The sequence below is a fragment of the Bufo gargarizans genome, chromosome 5 (genome assembly GCF_014858855.1).
Source record: "Bufo gargarizans isolate SCDJY-AF-19 chromosome 5, ASM1485885v1, whole genome shotgun sequence".
NCBI lineage: Eukaryota > Metazoa > Chordata > Amphibia > Anura > Bufonidae > Bufo > Bufo gargarizans.
Window position 1 is genome coordinate 13,471,513 of NC_058084.1, and position 26,320 is coordinate 13,497,832.

The following is a 26,320-nucleotide window of genomic DNA, read 5'->3' on the forward strand; positions in this document are numbered from 1 at the left end:
TTTTTATATTTCTGCATAAATGTGACCTAAAACTGCATCAGATTTTTACAAAGGTCCTAAAAGTAGGTAAAGATAAAAATCAAACAAATCAGTCAAAAATATTACTCGTTCTACCAATGAACGTTGAAGAAGAATAAATGTAACATTTTGGAATGGCCAAGTCACAGTCATGACCATAATCTAATAGAGATGTTGTAGAAGGACCTGAAGCGAGCAGTTCATGGGAGGAAACCGCCAACATACCATAGCTGAAGCTGTTTTGTACCGAGGAATTGGCTAAAATTCCTCTAAGCCGTAGTGCAGGACTAATCAATAAACGTTTAGTTGCAGTTCTTGCTACACAAGGTGGTCAGGGTTGCACCTAGCCTGCCAGAGGCAAGAAGACTAATCCCCCCACTTCCAAAATGTCAAAGACTTATGTCAGGAATATGGATTAATATTTACTGTTAGCCATGTCCTCACACCCACCATTTTCTGAAAGATAGCAGAGGTAGTGATCTCCACATGAGGGCCGTGCTTCAATCCGCAGCCAGATAGCAGAAAACTTCTAGTAGGCCACATTTGGTTATATTTCACACCTCCATTCAGACAGCATGGATCCTGCAGGAAAACCTCCCTGCAGGGGGTCTAAGTCATTCCCCAGTTCAATCAAATCTAGCAGACAGCATGTAACCGGCGATTTATAAGGAATTATGAATCGCCCGGCCATCACAGGCACAAACCGGATAAATATTTGTGTCCCGATGGCCACGATGAACATGCCCATGGTCTTAGTTTGGTGGTGGGATGCCAGGAAAGGGAGATATACATATCTCCCCACAGAAACCAACTAACAGTACCATGTTTGGACTCTACTTGTTGCCGGAACCCAGGTGGATCCGTTGGACCCAGAACCATCTCCCTGTAACCTTCTGGCCTGAAGCTATGAACCCTAAAGGGTTTTGTTGGTCATTGAGCTGCCAGAATCAGCAGGGAGGGGGGGGCCACTCCCAGATGCTGGGAGGGGAGGGCCGGCTACAGGTTAAAAGGCTTGTTCCAGCAAGCGGGCGTGTCTTTTTCTGAAAGGGGGTCACATCGTGCCATGTGTTTGGAGAGACCGGGAAACAGCTGACATCACTGCCCCCCACGTGAACGCAGCCAAGGACTATTACACCATCCTAACCCAAAGGAACAATTATCTACCCGGTAACTGACTTGTATTCTGTGTAATCCTGTGTGTATCATATTACCTGTATTTGTAACCTCAGACCACTGTATATATTCTTAGTGTATATTGTGTTATCTAGTGTGCCCTTAATGCAATTATATATATAATTTAATCTTGTGCTGTCTTGTATCTCAATCACGAATACCCACGTCCGTGTTTCGGCTTAGTTCTAAGCTACCACGGGTTGGTTTCTTACCCTATATAATCCCGTTAGCGGACCAGGCTTATATCAAATGAGAAGCTAGTGGCAGATTACCCGGGCTAAAACAGCGCTGTTTTCACTGCGGCAGTGAAAAGGCTCTCTCAGCTTGTTGCCTCTCTGTGCCTGCGAGGACAGGAGGTGTCTGTGTAAACTGTACCAAGCTGACCTTACCTGCTTCTCTGGAGGGCGTAACGTCACGTCTTGGTAACAAGTGACATACTGCTTCTTATGAGCTCGACGTAGGTGACGTCAAGTGGGCACAAGGCGTGGTATTCATCACATATTGGTGGCAGCAAAGTGGGATCGAGATACTAGTGTGTATGAGTGTGAGACCCATACTCCCAGACACTAAAGACTACCAGCTGTAGCTTTTGCCGCTGGAGTCTTAAGATCAGCTCAACACTAGACAGTCTGAGAGCAAATACAATAAGGTGTGTGTGCATCAGGTTGCAGTCTGTGTCAGTGACCATCCGTGGCAATGATGGCCAGTTACACACGAAGCAAGGCTAAGGAGATGGCCGAGGCTATGAATGATGGCGGAGAGGACACAGTCCAGATAGGGGGCCGAGAGGAGGTGGAAGGCAACTTTATTCAAGGTGAGGGGGAGCACAGCCAAAGCTCACCAAGGAGCTCATTGCCACAGAGCAGTTCTTGTGGAATTGCCCGGAGGACCTACAGCAGTTCCTCCGTGACCGGAAGCCAAAGGGGGCCTCCGTGACAGCAGCCCTGGCCGATGAATACACCAACAACAGGACTTCAGAGGCCCGGAAACCTGTCGGCTGGAGAGGGGGTAAGACGCACGCTGCACCTGCTTCCCCTGCCCCTAGGCCCAAGTGGCCACCGGCCCCTGCTACACTTTCCACGTCAGTTGGGGAACACCGAATTTGCCAACTGTGTAAGCAGCAAGGACACTTCAAAGTTATGTGTCCCCTGCACCTGAGGCACCAGTCCCAGTCACCGACCCGGAAACCGTCCACTATGTTGTGTGTGGGCGGGGGTGGTGGGAGGTCCCTTGACAATTTGCAACCGGTCACCGTGGGCCAGGCCGTGGCCATGGGACTTAGAGACACCGGCGCTGAGAAGACTCTGGTATGACCTGAACTGGTGGCACCCCATGATTTATTGCCCAGGAGATCCCTTACTGTCTCCGGGATTGAAGGAGTAGAACCGTCGCCAAGGTCTATTTGGACTGGGGCGCCGGTCGAGGAGTAAGGGAGGTGGGGGTATCTTCAAATATCCCTGCCAGTGTTTTGCTTGAGATGGACCTGAGGCGGCTTGTGTCTAAGTACGTGGACGCTGACATCCCGAGGTCCGATCCCCCAGAATGTGATGTCATGTCCACCCCTGTTGATATTGTTATTGTTCATAACATGCCTGTTGATGGGGATGTGGGAGTGGGGGATGTAATGTGTGCCTCTCCCCTCAAGGGGGAGGGTCATTCATGCCAGCTGTGCTGAGGCCCCAGGGTGTGGCCAGCAAGCATGCTGGGACCTGTTGTCCTCAGGTGTGGCTACTGAGGGGACAAGCAGAGGGCAGACATCTGCGGAGGAGGAGGATGCAAATGAGGTCAGGGCTGTCCCAGGAGAGATAGGGCTCCCAGGTAAAGCCTCAGTGCAGGATTCCTCCACAACCGGGATGTCAGAGGGCCAGGTTAGTCCATCTGTACTGGCGACTTTGTCGGAAGCCAAGGGGAAGCAGGCACTACCAGCGGTGGCAGCGACCATAGCTGCTGTCTCGCACAGTGGGAGTGTTGGGGCCCTAGGGGCCCCTCAGGGGTCTGATGGCTTTCCCTCTTCCAACCCAGTGGCTGCTAAGTCAGATGGAGGCCAGGAGACAGGTCCCAGGGACCTGACAGAGAACGTGGCAGTTTCGTCTATTCTGGCCACGTCCGGTCAGGGGCTTCAGATGGCGGTAGTGGCTGATGCCAGCCTGAACGCTCTCAAGGATCAAGCGGCACTGCCGCCCTCAGACTCAGACCTCGAGCGGATGGTCTGGGACCAAGGACGGCTGTGCCGGGTCACGGTCCAGCAGAGCTTACCGGAGGAGTGGTCTAGGGACCGGCAGTTAGTAGAACTGACAGGGGACATGGCAGTCTCATCTATTCTGACCACGTCCCACCAGGGATTTCAGGTGGCGCTAGGGGCTAGTGCTTGAAAGCTGTTACGGAGCAGGTGGCACGGCCTCCCATGGACTCAGACTACCAGAGGGTGGTCTGGGACCAAGGACGGTTGTGACAGGAAACGGTCCAATAGGGCTCACCGGAGGCGTGGCCTAGGGACTGACAATTCGTGGTACATTATCAGGGCGGGGTTTTTGTGGATTGCGCACGAGTTTCCAATGGCCAGATACCTAACTTCTGGAATCAGGGATTGGGACCAGTCCACACCCTAAGCTCTAAAGAGGGCTGGGCCAGGATTGGTAACTTTGGGAAAGCCTGTCTCATACTTAGACATACTGGGTGTACAGTATATTATGCTAGCATTACAAAACAGTACAACAGTACAAACCTATGTCAGATACCCCCTTGCACTGGGGTACTGCACATACACAGCTTACACATACATACAGTTGCAAGACAAAGTATGTGAACCCTTTGGAATTATATGAATTTCTGCACAAATTGGTCATAAAATGTGATCTGATCTTCATCTAAGTCACAATAGACAATCACAGTCTGCTTAACCTAATAACACACAAAGATTTAAATGTTACCATGTTTTTATTGAACACACCATGTAAACATTCACAGTGCAGGTGGAAAAAGTATGTGAACCCTTGGATTTAATAACTGGTTGAACCTCCTTTAGTAGCAATAACTTTAACCAAACGTTTCCTGTAGTTGCAGATCAGATGTGCACAACGGTCAGGAGTAATTCTTGACCATTCCTCTTTACAGAACTGTTTCAGTTCAGCAATATTCTTGGGATGTCTGGTGTGAATCACTTTCTTGAGGTCAAGCCACAGCATCTCAATCGGGTTGAGGTCAGGACAATGACTGGGCCACTCCAGAAGGTGTATTTTCTTCTGTTTAAGCCATTCTGTTGTTGATTTACTTCTATACTTTGGGTCGTTGTCCTGTTGCAACACCCATCTTCTGTTGAGCTTCAGCTGGTGGAAAGATGGCCTTAGGTTGTCCTGCAAAATGTCTTGATAAACTTGGGAATTCATTTTTCCTTCGATGATAGCAATCCGTTCAGGCCCCAAACCATGATGCCCCCACCACCATACTTCACAGTTAGGATGAGGTTTTGATGTTGGTGTGCTGTGCCTCTTTTTCTCCACACATAGTGTTGTGTGTTTCTTCCAAACAATTAAACTTTGGTTTCATCTGTCCACAGAATATTTTGCCAGTACTGTTGTGGAACATCCAGGTGCTCTTCTGCAAACTGTAAGCTGTGGAACATCCAGGTGCTCTTCTGCAAACTGTAAACATGCAGCAATGCGTTTTTTTTGGACAGCAGTGGCTTCCTCTGTGGTATCCTCACATGAAATCCATTCTTGTTTAGTGTTTTATGTATTGTAGATTCGCTAACAGGGATGTTCGCATATGCCAGAGACTTTTGTAAGTCTTTAGCTGACACTCTAGGATTCTTCTTCACCTCATTGAGCAGTCTGCGCTGTGCTCTTGTAGTCATCTTTACAGGATGGCCACTCCTAGGGAGAGTAGCAGCAGTGCTGAACTTTCTCCATTTATAGACAATTTGTCTTACCGTGGACTGATGAACAGCAAGGCTTTTGGAGATACTTTTATAACCCTTTCCAGCTTTATGCAAGTCAACAATTCTTAATCGTAGGTCTTCTGAGAGCTCTTTTGTGCGAGGCATCATTCACATCAGGCAATGCTTCTTGTGAAAAGCAAACCCAGAACTGGTGTGTGTTTTTTATCGGGCAGGGCAGCTGTAACCAACACCTCCAATCTCATCTCATTGATTGGACTCCAGTTGGCTGACACCTCACTCCAATTAGCTCTTGGAGATGTCATTAGTCTAGGGGTTCACATACTTTTTCCACCTGCACTGTGAATGTTTACATTTTGTGTTCAATAAAAACATGGTAACATTTAATTCTTTGTGTGTTATTAGGTTAAGCAGACTGTGATTGTCTATTGTTGTGACTTAGATGAAGATCAGATCACATTTTATGACCAATTTGTGCAGAAATCCCTATCATTCCAAAGGCTTCACATACTTTTTCTTGCAACTGTATACACATACACCACAATTCACTATTTTCACTAGTTACTAGATGACTGAGGATGGTCTTCAGAATCCTCACCTCTGGTGAGGCCAAGGAACTCCAATCTAAGGATATTCTGATGTGACTTTAATTAAAGAGGTCAACCGGTGACATCCCATCTCTGAATGTAGCTCCTGGTGATCAGTAAATCATCAAGGGTCTAACTGGTGAAACTCAGTGTCCATGGACAGCATCCTGGAGGATTGAAAAAGTATTATTACCACCCATGACATGGCATGCAGCGGAGAAGAGCACAATGTTTATTCTGTAGGATTTGCATGGCATCATGCACTTTTATGGGAATGCTGTTATAATTCTGTGGGTGTATAACACTACCATGTGCATGAAGCCTTTGGTTTTCAGTTAGTACAATTTTTTTATAGAGCGATATAGTATAATTCAGCAAAAATGACACATAAGACTAACGTTGGGCGAATGTGCTGAGTTTGGCAGGATAGGCTACCATATAATGCATATTGAATGTTTGCCTGACGTCATTAGGGAAAAAAAGATTGGATGCGTTAAACTGCAACATGCCCAACACTTTGTGCTCTAGGGAAGCGTCTGGAGGCAGCTTATTTCCATCTTCCCTATGAGAGTACATGCACGCTCGGTGTCATGCCCTGCTCGGACGGTGTGCGGAGGTCTGTCAGATTGGCAGCACGTGTCTAACCTTTTGTTTGTTTTGGAATCATGCTGGATCCGCCTTCCTTCAGGTGCTCTGGGTGGGATCATTGGCTTAAATTGCCTTCAATCCCAGAGGGCCGTGTGGATTATAGAATTCTGTCTGGCCTTGGATTCAAGGAAGGAAGGATTGTCTGTTCCAGCTCAGATAAGTTTGGTTTCTGTTTGTGTTGTTTGCGGTCTAGGCTATTTGTGTGTCTTCTGCCCCTTCTCCCCTTTCACCATCTTAGGGATTCTAGGATGTTTGCAGTCCAGGCACGAGGACACTTCATTCCAACCATCAAGGTCTGAATGTGGGCTTAGCAGCATAGGGAGAGAAGTCAGGGATGTGCTAGGAGGTGACCTGTCCCCAGCATCTAGCCTAGACACTTGTGTATTTGGTTGTCTGTGTATCTGAGATCCTGTCCGCCGTGACACTCGGCCAAGCTAAGCATGCATGATAATGGAGGTGGGGGTTAAGAAGGACTATCTCTCAGCCAAATGACTTCACATACCGATAGATGGTGTTTACCCCCAGAGGGTTTTTCATTTTTGTATTTTCATTTTTCACTTCCTGCCTTTCCAGGACCATAACATTTTTATTTTTCCATTGACATAGCTGTGTGAGGGCTTGTTGTTTGCAAGATAAGTTGCACTTTCTAATGGCACCATTTAATATTGCATACGATGTACCGGGAAGCTACATCCCTATGCTATAAAACTGACCCATGCTCTTTATTCCCCAGGTCCGTACGAAAATGGCTTTAACACATTTGTATAGTTTTTCTTACTTTTTTAATACTGAAAATTTTATTTTCTGACGCCTATAACTTTTTTGTAGTTAAGTGTACGGAGCTATGTAAAGGTGTCACGTAGGGAGGGAAGAGTGCAGCCCTGATCTCCACCCGCACCTCTGTCCCTACCTACTTGCACGGCCTGTCCTAACTGACGGCGTACAACTTGGCGGCGATCCCTAGCTTAGATACGTGCAGGGGCCTAAAGGGTGCTAAAGTAATATGTAACAGAGACAGGAAAGCAAAGGTCAAAGTCAGGAGGTCACGCAGGTACACAAGGGAAAAACACAATAGAAACATATAGAAACCTAGAATGTGTCGGCAGATAAGAACCATTTGGCTCATCTAGTCTGCCCAACATACTATGTACTATGGATAGCCCCTGGCCCTATCTTATATGAAGGATAGCCTTATGCCTATCCCATGCATGCTTAACCTCCTCCACTGTATTTGCAGCTACCACTTCTGCAGGAAGGCTATTCCATGCATCCACTACCCTCTCAGTAAAGTAATACTTCCCGATAATACTTTTAAACCTTTGCCCCGCTAATTTAAAACTATGTCCTCTTGTAGCAGTTTTTCTTCTTTTAAATATTCTCTCCTCTTTTACCTTGTTGATTCCCTTTATGTATTTAGCAGTTTCTATCATATCCCCTCTGTCTCGTCTTTCTTCCAAGCTCTACATGTTAAGGTCCTTTAATCTTTCCTGGAAAGTTTTATCCTGCAATCCATGTACCAGTTTAGTAGCTCTTCTCTGAACTCTCTCCAAAGTATTAATATCCTTCTGGAGATATGGTCTCCAGCAAGGTCAAAACAAACCGAAGTCAGAAGCCGAGAGTTTGCGACAATTCCAAGGAGGTAACAAGGTCTAGGTCAGAAACAAAGCCGAGGTCCAAACACAATAGCAAGGTAAATACAAATGCTGGTAAAGGTAGAAAGACCAATCACAGGCAACCTGAGGCCAGCAGGCTGCCTGTTTAAATAGCCCAGACTGGTGAGTCACAGGACGTGGCCAGCGTCACTTGACTTGCATAACACAGCCCAACATAGCCGAGCACTGATCATCATTATCAGCGGTCAGCTCTCCTGCTGCTTGTCTAAGGGACGGAGGATGCCGGCAACGCCTAGGGGGCATGCGCGGCCGGATCCTCGCAGCACCCTGGTCCCCATGGAGAAGTGGACGCCGCCCGCATCCTCGCTCCGCTATGTGCGCCGGTTCCCTGTGACAAAAGGTTCACTTTTGTGAAGTTATCTGTAGTTATCATTGATAGTATTTTGGGGGGTGTATTACTTTTTTACTTTTAGTAAATTTTTGGGAGGGAGGTGAAATGACCAACAAACGCAAATTAGTAATTACGATTTTTTTTCCCTTTTGCCGTTTACTGAAAAATATTTTTCTATTTTAGTAGTACTAGTGTTTTTGCACATGGTGATGCCCATTATGTTTATTTTTTTATTGTTTTGATAGAATTTTTATATAATTTTTTTTATTTTGTTAAAGTTTTTTTTTTTTAAAGTTCCCATAGGAAACCTGAACAAGCAATCACTAGATTGCTTCTAGATAAGAATTACACTAGGTTCCCATAGAGCCCTTCCATGGGCAGAGTCTCCATCGGAGCATGTCTGCGGCAGCCTGGGTTTATTTTAGCTCCCATATACCATGGTCACATGGAGGTTAAATGTCTGTGATCGACGTTATCGTCGATCACAGACATTAGCCCTGGGTGTCTGCTGTTTAAAACAATAAATGGCCATTAAAAACAGACTCACTGTAATTTTTTCATGGCCATTCTGCACCAATTTTCTGGTCGTTTGTCCATTTTTAACAGACGGGTGCACGCCTGTCTATACAGCCGTTCAAAATGAGCCCATTGATTTCAATAGGGTCCTTCTGGCTGTTGAAAAACAGCCTTGTGAATAGCCTCATAGACTTAAGCTCTAAAACAGCCGTGTGACGACCATCACTAAAAGGGCCATCGTGTGAATGTAGACTAAATGCTTCCAGCAATCTGCGATCATGACTCCTTCAGGACCTGCTTATGTACAACAGTAGTTTAAAAAGACACATCTGTATAAGAAATGCTTTTATCGTCATGGTCTAGCCAAGGTGTCTGCAAATGGCGGCTTCCAACTGGTGCTGAACTGCAACTCACAGCATGTTGGGAGTTGTAGTTTTGCAACCACTAGAAGGACAAGGATTGTAGACGATGAGGCTGCTTGCAAAATTTTTGATTCTGTCTCATGTTGTCTTGGTTAAAAAAGTTCAGTATGGAACAGCCTTATTGAATTAAATCACACTAAACTCTGCTCCATCTGTATAATAATTTAGAAGGGCATCGATGGGCTGCTGTGCCGCACGTAACAAGGAACAGGAGACGCGGCATTTGGTGAAGGTCTCCAAATTACATCTCCAGGCTAAAAATGGGAAAGGTACTAGATTCAATTGATAAATGAGTTGCAAATGCAGCTTGTTATGTATCTAATTAACAGAGGGTGACGAGGATCAATACGTGCAAAGGAGATCTTCTAAATTTAGAAATAAGGAAAGACTGCAAGCCATGGATAGATTTGAAGAGAATGTCCCAAGAGTAATTAACCGTTACTCTTGTTTTTCCAGGAGGGGTGTGAGCAGTTACGAAGAATTGATCTTCAGTTTGGTAGATACTTGTATTAAACCTGTTTCCCTCGTCGTCTCGTTAAAACCATGATAAAGCGTCCGCTTCATTCAGGAATACATTTTTCTGCTTCAAAACAGCACAAGTTCAAGAACTTTTAACAGGACAGTCAGGTTGGATGATGTCGCCAGTGATGGATGTTCATCTCCACAAAAAACATAATTATTGCAAAAAAAAGTGCAGCAAATACCTATAAGATTCACAAGACAAAAGGTCTGTTCTTGTAGAAGGATGAACGGTGTTCACTGTGAATGACCACCAGTGAACCTGCGACCATTAGAGATGAGCGAATTTCTCAAAAATTCTATTCGGTCAGTTTGCCGAATTTTTCGATAAGATTCGATTCGATCCAAATTTATTTGTGGTGAATCACATTAGAAAACAGCTATTTCCTGGATGCAGAGAGCCTTTATAGTGGTGTAGAGCACTGTGCCTTGCAGTAACACGCACAGGGAGTCTGCTGTGGCAGTGAAATAATACTGTGAGTCCGTATGACACGCAGATGACAGGCGTCGCTCTTAAAATCACTGCTCACTTCACTTATTTGGGCAGTCACAGGGTCAAAACTGACCAAATAACTCAAATGCCTTACAGGTCGATGTTAGCGTCAAGAAGAAGCGCACTCCTTTTACATCGTCGTCAGCTGATTCCACATAGATGTCTACAGAACCTGTTCTATTAAACGCTTCTACAAGTAGAGCCCCCCAACAGAGTGGAGAGGGTGTCAGCAGTTAGTTTGTGTTGACGTCACTGATTATTTTGCCCTTCCTCTGAACTGTCAGAACAATGACCCCCAAAAAACTGATTCTGTCTGTGGAGCATCCGCCTTCACTCGGTCAGCATTTGGTCAGTAATCCATCAGTATTGCTAAAGCCCCAAAAAAACAGGTGTGGATCAAAAACAGAGATGACACGTGAATGGAATTATTGCATGTTTTCTGTGTTTTGTACCCACTCCTGCTTTTGTCTACCAAATCATAAGCCAATTCTGATGGGACCATACAGGCCTTACAGCTGCTACACAGACAAGATCCGTTGTGTGTCTCATTTTTCCTTCATTCTGACAGATCAGAAGAAGGGTCAAATAAATGATGATGTCATCCAGGCCAAAAAGGCAAAATAGTGGCCCAGTCATGAAATGGGGAGGGTGGCAGCAGCATGAGAAGTCCACAGAGTGGCCCAATGACAAAGTGTTGAGGTGGTAGCAGCATGAGGAGACCACAGAGTGGCCCAGTGACATAGTGTTGAGGTGGCAGCAGCATGAGGAGACCATAGACTGGCAAGATGACATAGTGTGGAGGTGGCAACAGCATGAGGAGACCACAGAGTGGCCCAGTGACATAGTGGGGAGGTAGCAGCAGCATGAGGACACTACAGAGTAGTGATGTGGCCGCAGCATGAGGAGACCATAGAGTAATGAAGTCGCAGCAGCATGAGGAGACCACAGAGTAGTAAAGTGGCAGCAGCATAAGGAGACCACAGAGTGGCCCAGTGACCTAGCGTTGAGGTAGCAGCAGCATGAGGAGACCACAGAGTGGCCCAGTGACATAATGTTGAAGTGGCAGCAGGATGAGGAGACCACAGAGTAGTGCTATAGCAGCAGCATGACAAGACCAGAGAGTGGCACAGTGACAGAGTGGTGAGGGGCAATACCAGTACCAGCTGAAAATGGTGGCTGGCAGTAGGAGCACCTGGTATCAGGTGTGGCTTCAGGCAGGTGGCAGCAGTAGGTGAAGAAGGTAGCCAGAAGAAACAGTCCTCTTTTGTCAAAGTGTAGGTGTGGCAGCATGGATGATCTAGTCTGATGCATCAGGAACTGGTGTTTAAAAATCCCAGCTGTGTGACTCCATTCGCCCAGGCAAACTAGGTGCAGAACAGCTTGACACCACCGTGCCCTGCACATACGGTATGCTGGAGGAGCACTGTGAATTGTCCCTGCAGTGGAGGATGAGGACACGGTGGAGGATGAGGAGGCAGAGAGGGACATTGTCGCAGGACCAACAGCATGAGAACGTGAAGGCGGAAGCGGCGTCACCTGGCCAAGTTGCTGGTGTGGCTAGGGAGGAACCACATTAACTCAGTGGGCCGTAAAGGACATATAGTGTCCTTGAGCGTAGTTAAAGCTCAACACGTCAGCGCTGCCATGCACTTTGGCAGACACCGACAGGCTCAAGGACTGGCCCACCTTCTGTTCTACATATGTGTGCAGGGCTGGTAATATTTTGATGGCTTGGAAATTTTCTCCTCGGCTCAGCACAAGCCATCATTTCTCAGAAAGATGCAGAATCCACCATTTGGAAAGGGAGGGACTGCAGCACCAGCAACTTGGCCAGGAGCACATTCAGCTTCTGCGCCGTTGGATAAGTGCGCGCATAATGTTGTCTCTTTGCAATTGCTTCAGTGATCGATTGCTGACGGAATGACTGACGAGGAGGAGCATCAGGACCTGCAGATGATGGGAAGGACAGACAGCTCGCTTCGGCTGAGGTGGTAGAGCCTTGACTGCATTAAATTGGGGGCGTGCCACTGGGTGATGCAGCGGTTGCTTCGGCAGGCTGGACCACCACATCAGAGCCACGGTTCTCCCAGGCAACTTTATGGTGATGCTGCATGTGTTGACGCAGGGCTGTGGTGCCAACATTGGCACCCTGCCAACACTTCACCTTCTGCCCACAAATTCGACAAATGGCCATGTTCACCTTCTTCAGCAGCCTAACAAAAAATTGCCACACCGCAGAGAATGGCATTTTCCCCCAACTCTCCGTAATCACTGCCTGCTACTGCTGCCTCCGTGAACCCCTGCACCGCTACTTCCCAGGCAAGTAGTCTCCTGGGAAGCGGGCGGTCTACCCTGGGCACGTTTGGCTCCCAACCTCCCACTGCTGCCACCCTGCTGACTCCCGGCCATGCTACCACCTTGCTGGCTCAGCCGCTGCCTCACGCGCAAGCTTCCACCCTCTTCTCCTGATAATGATGAAGCCCCTTCTTCACCTAGCAACCAAGTGCGATCAGCTTCATCATCATCCGCTACTGTCTGCACGTCACTGGTGTCCCCCTCAATGGTCTCAGGGTCAGGAGCCTGACCATTCGCAACATCAGTTCCCACGCGACTCTCATCATCACTACTTGCCCGCCTATCGGAGGAAGCGGCGGATCTCTCCTCCAGATCTTGGCTGTAGTACAAAGTAACTGCACCGCAGAACGGCAAATAATATGTGCTTTTTTTTTACTCTTATACACCCCAAAAAAGGCTGTAGTTCAATGTAACTACACCACAGAATGGCAAATAGGATATACTTTTTTTACACTTATACACTCCAAAAAAGGCTGTTGTACAAATTAACTGCACCACAGAACGGCAAATAATACATACTTTTTAGACTATTAAAACACCCCCAAAAAAGTGTGTAGTACAATGTAACTGCAGGCAGAACGGCAAATAAGAAGTCCTTTTTTTTACACTAATACACCCCAAAAGAAACTGTAGAACAATTTAAATGCACCGCAGAACGGTTAATATGACGTACATATATTTCCTATAAGTACACCCTGCAACACAGCACTTGCATCCCAATAACAAACAAGGATTGCTGGAATTACAGAGTTATCATCTAGTGCAAACCTAAAAGCAGCAGTATAATGGCAATTTGGATCCCCAATAAGTGCAGCAAGGTGTAATAGAATTGCTCCTATTACCCAGGCTGTACCCTCCCCTTTTGGACCCTGTTCTTCTTTTATAGCGTAAATGATGCCTCCCAATCCTTTCCCTACACCTTGAATAATCTTTCCCTGAACTTGTAAATCGTTTTTTCAGCACAATAAGGTCTTCCGAGCACTTTTCCTAGGGCCTGTTGACATTTCTCCCTGAACTAAGCACACTGGAAATGGTAGAATCCAAAATGGCTGAGGGTATTTATAGGGCTGTGACATTACAGGGCTGGCTGTTGATTGGCTGCAAGCATGGCATTGTGGGTGATCCCTCATTCCCAGAGTTCTTTGCTCCATATCCTAACATGTGCAGCAGCCATTTTAGGAAAAAATGCGATTCGTTACCAAGAAGCTTGAGGGAATTCGGCTTCGGTGCGAATCCAATTTTTCCTGAAATTCGGATCGAATTTCACTTTGTCAACTTCGATTCGCTCTTCTCTAGTAACCATTGATTTTGAGTTGAATAATCTCTACCAAGTGTGGAAAAGCAAATAAATAAAGATATTTTGCTCCCAAATGCAGTGTTTTTTTTATTTTTTTTATCCCCCTGATCCACCCAGTGTGTGACACTTGATTTCATTTTGAGCTTCCTGTTTGTGGGCAGTGAGCCACAGATGACTTTCCAAATAAACCCTTACACATGCCCTGTATAGCTCTTGTGAAGGTGCGCATACATGGGTTGGACACATGGTCTATGTATGAAATAGCCTGGTTCCTGTATGCTTTCTTTCAGTGCATGCACATACCGTAGTCTTCTCTCTCTCTGTGCTGCATTACACACTAGTGTGCACATACGTTAATTCCTTAACACATGACACCACCTTAGGAGATCGGAAAGATACCATAGTGTCCCCACAAGAGAGTAGAAAACAGGTGAACATAGAAATTTTATTTGGAGGGGAAGAGATCCCTGCACTCCTCTAACCCCTGGTAGACCCAGTTCCTCTGTGTAAAACTTCACATCAAGAGCCGGTAGTCACACTTGTCTTCTACTAGTTATAAGATGTGGCGGCTGAGAAGACTTGCTCAGTAATATGGATTCAGACCCCAGACCAGACCTAAAAATGGATTCAGACCCCAGACCAGACCTCAAAATGAATTCAGACCTCAGACCATACCTTAAAATTAATTAACGCCACAAACCAGACCTCAAAATCAATTGACATCCCTGACCAGACTTCAAAATGAATTAACACCCTAGATCAGACCTTAAAATGAATACACACATCTGACCAGACCTCAGAATAAATTCATACCTCAGACCAGACCTCAAAATGAATTCAAACTTCAGACCAGATCTCAAATTGAATTCAGACCCCAGACCAGACCTCAAAATTAATTCAGACCCCAGACCAGACCTCAAAATTAATTCAGACTACAGACCAGACCTTAAACTGAAATTGTACCACAGACCAGACCTTACAATTAATTAACACCCCAGGCCAGACCTTAAAAGGAATTCACACCCCAGACCAGACCTTAAACTGAATTTGTACCACAGACCAGACATTAAAATGAATTTATACCTCAGAACAGACCTCTAAAGGAATTCAGACCTCAGTACAGACCTCAAAATCGATTTACACCCCAGACCAGACCTCAAAATCAATTCACATACTAGACATCAACATGAATTCAGACCTCAGACCAGACCTCAAAATGAATTTAAACCTCAGACCAGATCTCAAAATGAATTCAGACCTCAGACCATACCTTAAAATGAATTCACGCCCCAACCAGACCTAAAAATCTATTGACATCCCTGACCAGACCTCAAAATGAATTCAAACCCAAGACCAGAGCTTAAAATTAAATAAGACCTCAGACCAGACCTCAAAATTAATTCTGACCCCAGACCGGACCTCAAAATTAATTCAGACCACAGACCAGACCGTAAACTGAATTTGTACCACAGACCAGACCTTAAAATTCATTTATACCCCAGACCAGACTTTAAAATGAATTTAAACCTCAGACCAGATCTCAAAATGAATTCAGACCTCAGACCATACCTTAAAATTAATTAACGCCACAAACCAGACCTCAAAATCAATTGACATCCCTGACCAGACTTCAAAATGAATTAACACCCTAGATCAGACCTTAAAATGAATACACACATCTGACCAGACCTCAGAATGAATTCAGACCTCAGACCAGACCTCAAAATGAATTCAAACTTCAGACCAGATCTCAAATTGAATTCAGACCCCAGACCAGACCTCAAAATTAATTCAGACCCCAGACCAGACCTCAAAATTAATTCAGACTACAGACCAGACCTTAAACTGAAATTGTACCACAGACCAGACCTTACAATTAATTAACACCCCAGGCCAGACCTTAAAAGGAATTCACACCCCAGACCAGACCTTAAACTGAATTTGTACCACAGACCAGACATTAAAATGAATTTATACCTCAGAACAGACCTCTAAATGAATTCAGACCTCAGTACAGACCTCAAAATCGATTTACACCCCAGACCAGACCTCAAAATCAATTCACATACTAGACATCAACATGAATTCAGACCTCAGACCAGACCTCAAAATGAATTTAAACCTCAGACCAGATCTCAAAATGAATTCAGACCTCAGACCAGATCTCAAAATGAATTCAGACCTCAGACCATACCTTAAAATGAATTCACGCCCCAACCAGACCTAAAAATCTATTGACATCCCTGACCAGACCTCAAAATAAATTCAAACCCAAGACCAGAGCTCAAAATTAAATAAGACCTTAGACCAGACCTCAAAATTAATTCTGACCCCAGACCTGAATTAGTAAACTGAATTTGTACCACAGACCAGACCTTAAAATTCATTTATACCCCAGACCAGAAATCAAAATGATTTAACCCCAGACCAGTGTTAAAGATGTGTGAATTTTATTCTATATTTTTTGTATATCTAGGACTGTAATGAGTTAACTTTTTCTTTTTCCAAGTGCCTTCCTCCCACACCTCTCTCTTTGTCTCAAGCTGGAGAAGGGAGAGGGGGGCAAAGAGCTGTGCTGTGGGAAGTGTCTGATTTCTCATCCTTCTACAGGTATCCTACAGAGTGTGGTGGAAGGCGTAAGCCAATTATATGGCTTGATGATATATATTATTCACTGCCTATAGAGAAGCACCTCTTTGAAGTGTCACATATGACGTATGCAGTATTATTGTTAGATTGTCGGCCATTACAAAATGGCGACCACCTAGATGTTTACATTAGTTCACATTCCAAAGTGGTACTCACTGCGCAGATGTTGAAGTGTTATCTCTGTTTCTCTTATCACTTTTTCCTTTTTGACCAATGAAACAATGTTTTAGCCTCAGAGAGGACTGCCCTCTTCTGAAGATGTATATACGGCTTACTCCCATATAATAAAGTTAGAGATTGCTTTGACCAACTTCTGTGTCAGTGTCCAGTCTCTCAACCACGCGTGGATATTAACCCCCTGAGGGTACATTGATTTGGAACACCAGGGTGTATCTTAAATGCCCTAATTTTAGGGCGACTTTATCAAATGGCACCCCAGTTGGCACTCTGAGCGAACTGTAGCATCAAACAGCTGACAAGACGGGCCCTGAGCTTGACGAACGGCAGAGGGGAGAGGACTGCAGCCTCAAAGAAAGGTGAGAAAACTTTTTATCTTATCTGCCTTTCTGCTATTTACTTCGTCATGCTCAGATAGCTCAGTCTGCTGTGAGGTGGTACCGATGTGAGTATAGTAGTCAGCTGTAATGCTGAAAGCTTGGAGTCTATTGAACCAATAGTCTGAAATCATAGATCACTCTGGTGTGTATATGTTTTGTGTGTGTCTGTGATTTATGTGAGGAGTGAGTTGAGCACAGACGGTAAAACCACAGACAAAGGGAGGGGACAGTAACCTCCTGGTTGGGAAGGGGGCGCTGTAGCGCCAAGGTGTGGGACAAGGAACTCCGGCTGACCTGACCAGGAAGATGCGTAGTTCCACATGACTCATTGATCAGGGGAAGACTGCGGAGACTACCTGACCTGAACCCCAGGAAGACGGTAGTTCCACATGACTCATTGATCAGGGGAAGACTGCGGAGACTACCTGACCTGAACCCCAGGAAGACGCGACGGAGCCCGCCTGACCTCTGGTTTTGGGGAAGACGTGCGGGGAGTCCCGGCTGACTAGTCAGACGTGATAGTCAGATTTGAGCCAACCAGAGGGGAGGGTGAATCCTTTGTCTGTGGAGGAAAGGGTTAAAGGTGCTGATCACTCCTCTGTTTTGTGTGTGTGTCAGTCTGAAATACTGTTGTTAAGATGGGTCAGGCCTACTCACACGGAGGAGAATATACTGCTCCTCAGCTTGTAGCGAGAGAAGAAGGAAGTCAACATGTGAAAAATTATAAGAAGTTAATGAAGATTGCAGGATGTGATATTAATGGAGAATTGAATGTTGAACTATTGAAAAGACTGGTACAGCGATGTCGGGGAAAGCTGAGTGATGAAGGATTATTAGGTGCAGCACAGGCATGGCACCGAGCGGCAAGTCGATTTATGGCAACTGGAGGGACAGAAAGATGGGATGAAAAAACAAAGATGTATATGTATACTGTGGGACCAGATGAGCCACCACCCTATCATGGTGCTCACAGACAAAAGAACTTGCAGCCCCTGTTGAAAAGTGCCCACCCCCAACAGAGACCAGAGGGGTGGGTTTGTGATGTATGCAGGCAGAAAAATCCAGATACACATAACGCTTGCCTGGCATGTGGAGCCCCCAGGCCTTGGAGCACCTCCTCTCTGATAGCAGTAGCTGCAAACCCCTCAGCTCCCCCCCTTGTGGCTGCAGATAATAATGTACCGCCTCTCATCTCCTTTGGGGAAACAAAGGAGCCAACTCAGCCCATGCCCCCCCTGCCAGCGCCCATATGTCCAGTCATAAATTCTGACGGCACCTACTACGTACCAGGAAAGGGAGTGTCACAAAGAGTGAAACCAGTGGTGCCAATCATGATGGGGGCAGGAGGAGTGAGGAAGACAGGAGCTGCAAAATCTAATGAGAGAACAGACGATGAGGACAGGGAGAGTACAGGTGCAGGAGATGAGGAACCACCTGAGTTGGATGATATGTCCAGAGTGGAGAAAGAGAAGGAACTGGATCTGATGGTAGCCAAACTGTCTGGACAAATAGACATCCTAACACGACAAGCCCAGACCTCAACAGCCAGGTCCAGTGAGGAGTATAAAACAGGAGGAAGATATGTTACGTTTAGCCCCACCCAAGCCACAAATTTAGTGAACTCACTCCCGGATCCAGAACTGCACCCTATGCCTTTCTACAGAGCAATAGAGCAGATAAGGAAGACGCATTCAGCTGCATGGAGGGACTTGTCTGGGCTGGTACAAATCAAAGCAGGGGACTCCTTCTGGCCCACCATGCAGCGTGAATTGAATCTCCCACCGTATGCATCAGAAGAACACTTAAAGACATATGGGTCAGGGGAGGAGTTTAGTCAGAAGTTGGAGGAATGGGCAAGGGGGAGATTGGCTGATCAAGCTACTCAGATACAAGACATGAAGCAGGACAAAACTGAATCCGTAGAAAAATTTGCTAACAGGATGGAACAGATGTTCCGGGATCTAGGATTCAATCGTAATGATACAGTGCAAGTAAGGATGTTATCCAGTGCCTTCGTGGATGGGCTAAAAATACCAATCCAAAAAGCCTTAAAAATTGCCCGCCCTGAGTATCGGACGGTTGACCTGGAAACACTTGTATTAATAGCAAAAAGCATTGAGGTGGCCCCTCGAACTAATCCTGTTATGGTTAGCAGGGAAGGGCCCAGGGGAGCAGAAGACAGATTTCAGGATCCGGCCTGGAGGGCCCGTATCACCTGCTATGGATGTGGACAACAGGGACATTTCAAACGGGAATGCCCACATCGGCCAAGGGAGGGGCAGAGGAGACCTTCCCAATTTCCTTGGGCACCGGCCCAAACTGCCCAGGCAGTTCAACAAATGGGGGCAGCCCCAAATCAACCATAGGACGGGGGCAAGCCAGATCCACAAGTCGGAGAGGCCATTAATACTATGGCTTTGTGTCCTCCCCAGTGTGGCCCTACACCAACTGTGCAGCTGCAGGTGGGGGGGAACCCACACACCTTTCTTGTGGATACTGGTGCAGCCAGAAGTGTGCTCCGACTTGAAGAGATCTATGACCCGTCCTTTCTGGACAATATTACTGTACAATGTATTGGCATTGATGGAGAGGCAAGAACATCTGTGCTGACTAAACCATTGCCTGTGTCCTCAGGTTTAGTCCTTTCTCCCACGGTCCTGTCACAATTTGTAGTGTCTACTACCTGCCCCCTCAATCTCTTGGGGGCAGACCTACTCCAAAAAATGCAAGCAAACATCCAGTTCCATGAAGACGGAACAATTACACTTTCTTCCCTCCTACAACCAGAAGAGACAGTTATGCTTGCTGCCCTACAAATAATACAGGATGAGATATCTGGAACAGCCATCCCATCAGATGTGATGAAGCTGATACCTCCCCATCTATGGTCCTCAGGACCACAAGATATTGGAAGACTAAAGGTCCAGCCGGTAGTAGTCACGCTCAAGTCAGGTGCCATCCTACCACGTAAACCCCAATATCCATTGTCAGTGGCACAAATAGATGCGGTGACTAAGCAAATCTTGGCATTCCAAGAAAAGGGAGCAATAATTAAAACAACCTCTCCGTGTAACACGCCCCTTTTCCCAGTTAAAAAGAAGGGGAAAAAAGGACAGCCAGACACTTATCGTATGGTACAAGATCTACGGGCTGTCAATGAAGTTACAGTCCTGGAAACACCAGTGGTATCAAACCCATATACCCTTTTGTCATGTGTGCCTCCAGAAGCCACCCGTTTCACTGTAATTGATTTGGCAAATGCCTTCTTCTCAGTGCCACTTCATCCAGACAGTCAATATCTTTTTGCTTTCACACATGCTGGATGCCAATATACCTGGACGGTCATGCCCCAAGGAGCACAGAACAGTCCTTCTCAGTTCAGTAAAGCCATGTCTTCCATACTGGATGAATGGAGAATGGAGCATGATACAGTGACACTCCTGCAATATGTGGATGATTTGCTCTTGTGTGCTGACACTGCACAAACATGCAGAGAAGCTTCTGTTGCACTACTACTCTTCTTGGCTCAACAAGGATGCAAGGTCAGTCTTGCGAAAGTACAGTGGTGTCAGGACAAGGTGGTCTTCCTGGGCCATTGTCTCAGCCCTGGGGCTAAACACCTGACTGAAGATAGGAAAACAGCGGTTATGAAGATGACTGAGCCTACAACACCAAAACAACTTCAAGCCTTTCTAGGACTCATCTCATACTGTCGACCATGGATTCTGGATGCTTCAATCCTCATGCAGCCCTTGTATGATTGTGTTCCTACTCAGCCTTTCTACCTCACCTCTGAGGCAAAACAATGCTTTGAACTATTAAAACAAGCAGTCATATCCTCTCCAGCCTTGGGCCTCCCGAACTACAACTTACCATTCAGACTCTATGTCATGGAACGTCAAGGATATGCCACAGGTGTGCTAACCCAACTACATGGAGGCCGCAGTCGCCCTCTGGGCTACTACTCAGCCAGACTTGACCCAGTGGCCAGAGGAAGTCCATCATGTATCCGAGCCATTCATGCATGTCACTTGCTATTGGACAAAACAGCTGATGTTGTCCTGGGTCATTCACTTCAAATCCTGGCCCCTCATGACATATCAGCCATCCTTCAGCAGACTCAGCCAAAACACTTGTCTGCAGCCAGACATCTCAGAATGCAGTGTTCTCTCTTACTTCCAGATACGGTCACTATCGGCAGATGCCATGTCCTCAATCCAGCTTCACTCCTTCCTTTCCCTCAAGGGGGGACTCAAGAAGGGAAGGATGACAACATTGATGCCACATACTCAGATGATGAGTTTTATCACGGGGAAGCCCATGACTGCCTACAATTAATTGAACAAGAAACTGAGCCCCTATGGAACATCAAAGAAACTCCTATTCTGGACCCGGACTTGACACTGTTTGTGGATGGATCTAGATACGCAGATGCAACAGGAAAATTCCACACAGGATATGCAGTTACCTCAATAGAAACAGTATTACAGCAACAACCCCTTCCACCGGATAAATCAGCACAGGAGGCTGAATTAATAGCTCTGACTGAGGCTTGCAAGATGGCAGAAGGGAAAACTGCAAACATCTATACTGATTCACGTTATGCTTTTGGAGTAGCCCATGATTTTGGACCAATATGGAAAAGCAGGAAGTTTCTGACAGCAGGAGGCACACCTGTGAAGAATGCGGAAGCTGTGCAGGCACTGATGGAAGCTCTAAGCCTCCCCATACAAGCTGCGATTTTGAAGATCAAAGCCCATTCAAAAGCAGAAACTCCAGAGGCCCAGGGGAATGCTCTAGCAGACAAGGCAGCTAAAGAAGCGGCAGTGAGGGAAATGAAGGATCTCAGCACCATAATGGCTTTCGCTCCGGGTAAAGTGGCCAGGAAAGACGGTGGAATTCCAAAGGGATTCTTCCTCACTAAGGAGATCTTGGAAGACAGACAACGTGAGGCTACAGATGATGAGTATGAGGTGTGGGCTCGGAAAGATGCTGGCCCAGATGAAGATCGAATATGGAGACTGGGCCACCTCCTGTGCCTACCGAGAAGTTTATATCCAAATGTAGTCTGTTGGGCCCATGGACCCACACATCTAGGGAAGACAGCCATGAACAATCTCATATCCTCCATATGGTTTGCACCCGCCATCTCCACTTACACCTCTCGATATGTGAACAGCTGCATGGTCTGTGCCAAGTGCAATCCAGGGAAGCTGGAGAAGGTTCCCACAAAGTGCCTAGCAAAACCCTTGTACCCTTTCCAAAGGATCCAAATCGACCACATCCAAATGCCCCCTGCACAGGGGTTCCATTATGCTTTGGTGGTTGTAGACATGTTCTCTGGATGGCCAGAAGCCTACCCCGTGAAGAACCAGACAGCGAAAACTACTGTGAAGAAGTTGTTGAACGAGGTGGTTTGCCGGTTCGGGGTACCTGAAGTGATCGAGAGTGATCAAGGGACTGCTTTCACTGCGGACATTGCAGAGGAAATATGGACAGCTCTGGGAACGCACTTGGCCTTTCATACACCATACCGACCACAAAGCAGCGGAAAAGTAGAGAGAATGAACGGTACTCTGAAACTAAAGATGCTGAAGATGGCCCAAGAGACTGGCAAACCATGGCCAGAAACCCTTCCAATTGCCCTGGCCAGTGTTCGCCATACTCCCAGGGGAAAAGAGAAACTATCCCCCTTTGAGATCCTATTTGGTAGTGCCCCTAAGCTAGGACAGTATTTTCCAGAACAGCTTGCATTACAGTATGACTGTCTAGCTGATTATGTGATTGCTCTATGTAAACATTTGACTGATCTACATTTTCGAGTTTTTTCTTCAATTCCAGATCCTGAACAGATTCCTGGAAGTCACAAGTTGCAGCCCGGAGACTGGGTCCTGGTAAAGAAACACGTCAGAAAGACACTGGAACCCAGATTTGAGGGGCCTTACCAAGTACTGCTCACCACAGCTACCTCAGTGAAACTTGAGGGAAAAAAGACTTGGATACACGCATCCCATTGTAAAAGGACATCGAATCCCGACCCACCTCCTGAACAATGATGATATCCTTTTTCATTCTATTCATCATATGGGGGGGTTATGTAAGCTCAGACAAATGTTTCTACAAAGATGTGTGCCCAAAACCTCCACTGAAATGTCATTTTTGGGAACCACATTCAGACAGAAGTCCTTTAGTCTTCTGGGTCAACTTAACCAAAGAACTTCAAGTATATGACTTTGATTACTGTGATGTTGCTGATTGCAGATGTTATGATTTGATGACCATACAGGAGTATAAACTGTTCCAATACTATATCTGTGTTACTGAAGCAGGTAACTCTTACTGTTCCTCCTGGTCTAATGTCATCACTAACACAGGGGAAGATTGGGGATATAGGCCCCAAAAGGCTTTAAAAAGTAAGGATAAACAGGGAAAGAACCTGATACATAGAATGCGTTTATTTGACAGAAATGTGGGGAAAACTCGGCCCAGTGGTTGTCAGCTATATCCAAATACCATAACTTGCAAGGGTCCCCAAAAATGTTACCCCCTGACCCTAACATTGCAGAACCCACAAAGGACAGATCTGGGCATGTACGTACTCAGAAGATACCCGTCAAATTATAGAAACTATGCACCTTGGGGGCAGTTCTACCTAAAGGATTTGGCAAGTAGGTTCATTGGCCCCACTCCAACCCCTGGAAACCCCTTACTGTCCCTTGCTCGCAGTCAGGAGGGAAGAAAACCCTATACAGTGAAAGAAACCTTAGTCACAGAAACTGGCTTTGCAGATCGTAATGTGTGGCTTGATTGGGTGAGATATACTACAGCCCAGGCCAATAGGAGTGCGTGTATAACTTGTGCTGCAGCCCGGCCCCACCTAGGTACTGTTCCTCTGCATCTCCCTCGAGATCATTTCACCTGTTTCCTTGGCCTATACACCAACTCCACATCTAATGAGATAGCCTGTGAACGATGGAAAAACCAGTACCCTCTTCTGAATGAAGGGCCCAAGATAGTTGGTATTACCATATACAAGGGCAACTACACTTGTTTTGAGATAGAGGGCAAGGAAGGAAAGGAGATGGGAAAATTCCCAGAAGGCTATTGTGGTGAGATAGTAAATACCACTGGACAGGAGTATAAAATCCATTTGGTGAATCAAACCCAGGCTCTAGGAGATATAATATGGATATGTGCAGACATGAAATTGAGAACAAAAATCGAAGTACAATGGCATGGTCAGTGTGCATTAGCTATGGTATTGATGCCCTTCCATATTTTCGATATCCCTGATTGGAGGAAGGTTGTAAGTCAGATACAGCAGTCTCCGAGATCCCAGGGGCACATAGAGACAAGGGAAAAACGGGAGACTATTCCAGGTGGTAGTTTGGACGCTCATGTATATATAGATGCTATTGGAGTCCCAAGGGGGGTCCCTGATGAATTTAAGGCACAGAATCAAGTTGCAGCAGGATTTGAATCTATATTCCCAATAATTGTGGTAAACAAAAATGTGGATTGGATAAATTATATCTACTATAACCAGCAACGCTTTGTGAATTACACTCGGGATGCCCTGAAAGGTATAATAGAACAATTGGGTCCCACCAGTACTATGGCATTCCAGAACAGAATGGCTTTGGACATGTTGCTGGCAGAGAAAGGAGGAGTTTGCAAAATGATAGGAGAAACCTGCTGTACTGTCATACCCGATAATCTAGGGCCCAATGGGCAGGTCATGAGGGCTTTAAAGGGATTGACCTCACTATCAGAAGAATTAAAAAGGAATTCAGGAATAGACAATTCATGGGCAGAAGGGCTAGAGAATTGGTTCAAAAATTGGAAGCAGATGTTGTTGCAAATTGGTATCATCATCATCGTTGTTTTGATTTTGCTTGTTCTAATTATCTGCTGTATTATTCCCTGTGTAAAGAAATTGTTCAACAAGGCAGTTGATGAGGCTGCACCAGAGATGATGATGGGAGAAGTGTATGAAGACTTCGATCCAGAAAATCAGGAGCACTGATGACCTCCAGTCCCCCCATATAATGTCAACACCGGTTAGGGAAAGATCATCTGACTTCCCCGTGCTCAAATCCAGTGTCACGGGAGGTTGTTCGCTAGGAATGACTTGTCGTGGAAGCTGGTGAAGAGGAGGCCGAGCATTGGGACAGATGGTTAGGTTTAGGGAGAGAATGAAATTCAAGGGGGGACTGTTAAAGATGTGTGAATTTTATTCTATATTTTTTGTATATCTAGGACTGTAATGAGTTAACTTTTTCTTTTTCCAAGTGCCTTCCTCCCACACCTCTCTCTTTGTCTCAAGCTGGAGAAGGGAGAGGGGGGCAAAGAGCTGTGCTGTGGGAAGTGTCTGATTTCTCATCCTTCTACAGGTATCCTACAGAGTGTGGTGGAAGGCGTAAGCCAATTATATGGCTTGATGATATATATTATTCACTGCCTATAGAGAAGCACCTCTTTGAAGTGTCACATATGACGTATGCAGTATTATTGTTAGATTGTCGGCCATTACAAAATGGCGACCACCTAGATGTTTACATTAGTTCACATTCCAAAGTGGTACTCACTGCGCAGATGTTGAAGTGTTATCTCTGTTTCTCTTATCACTTTTTCCTTTTTGACCAATGAAACAATGTTTTAGCCTCAGAGAGGACTGCCCTCTTCTGAAGATGTATATACGGCTTACTCCCATATAATAAAGTTAGAGATTGCTTTGACCAACTTCTGTGTCAGTGTCCAGTCTCTCAACCACGCGTGGATATTAACCCCCTGAGGGTACATTGATTTGGAACACCAGGGTGTATCTTAAATGCCCTAATTTTAGGGCGACTTTATCACCAGACCTTAAAATGAATTAACACCCCAGACCAGACCTCAAAATGAATTAACCCCAGACCACACCTTAAACTGAATTTGTACCACAGACCAAACATTAAAATGAATTTATACCTCAGAACAGACCTCTAAATGAATTCAAACCTCAGACCAGACCTCAAAATGAATTCAAACCCAAGACCAGACCTCAAAATTAAATAAGACCTCAGAACAGACCTCAAAATTAATTCTGACCCCAGACCGGACCTCAAAATTAATTCAGACCACAGACCAGACCGTAAACTGAATTTGTACCACAGAACAGACCTTAAAATTAATTTATACCCCAGAC

At 45.8% G+C, this 26,320-nt stretch overlaps 1 protein-coding gene across 1 annotated transcript; it reads left to right on the forward strand.

The window, feature by feature from the left end:
• Nucleotides 1–1,890: 1,890 nt before the first annotated feature.
• Nucleotides 1,891–23,189, forward strand: LOC122938385. The gene is made up of 3 exons (XM_044293851.1): nucleotides 1,891–2,005; nucleotides 18,424–19,124; nucleotides 19,500–23,189. The coding sequence occupies exons 1-3, from the start codon at nucleotides 1,891–1,893 to the stop codon at nucleotides 23,187–23,189; spliced, it is 4,506 nt and encodes a 1,501-aa protein (XP_044149786.1).
• The last annotated feature ends 3,131 nt before the right edge of the window (nucleotides 23,190–26,320 follow it).

Excerpts from the sequence above, each read along its gene's own strand:
- LOC122938385 (XM_044293851.1), top strand. The coding sequence starts at position 1,891 with ATGGCCAGTTACACACGAAGCAAGGCTAAGGAGATGGCCGAGGCTATG. Across the intron at positions 2,006-18,423 it reads GGAAGGCAACTTTATTCAAG|GAAAGGGAGTGTCACAAAGA; the intron begins GTGAGGGGGAGC and ends ACTACGTACCAG. Across the intron at positions 19,125-19,499 it reads ATCGTAATGATACAGTGCAA|GACGGGGGCAAGCCAGATCC; the intron begins GTAAGGATGTTA and ends AATCAACCATAG.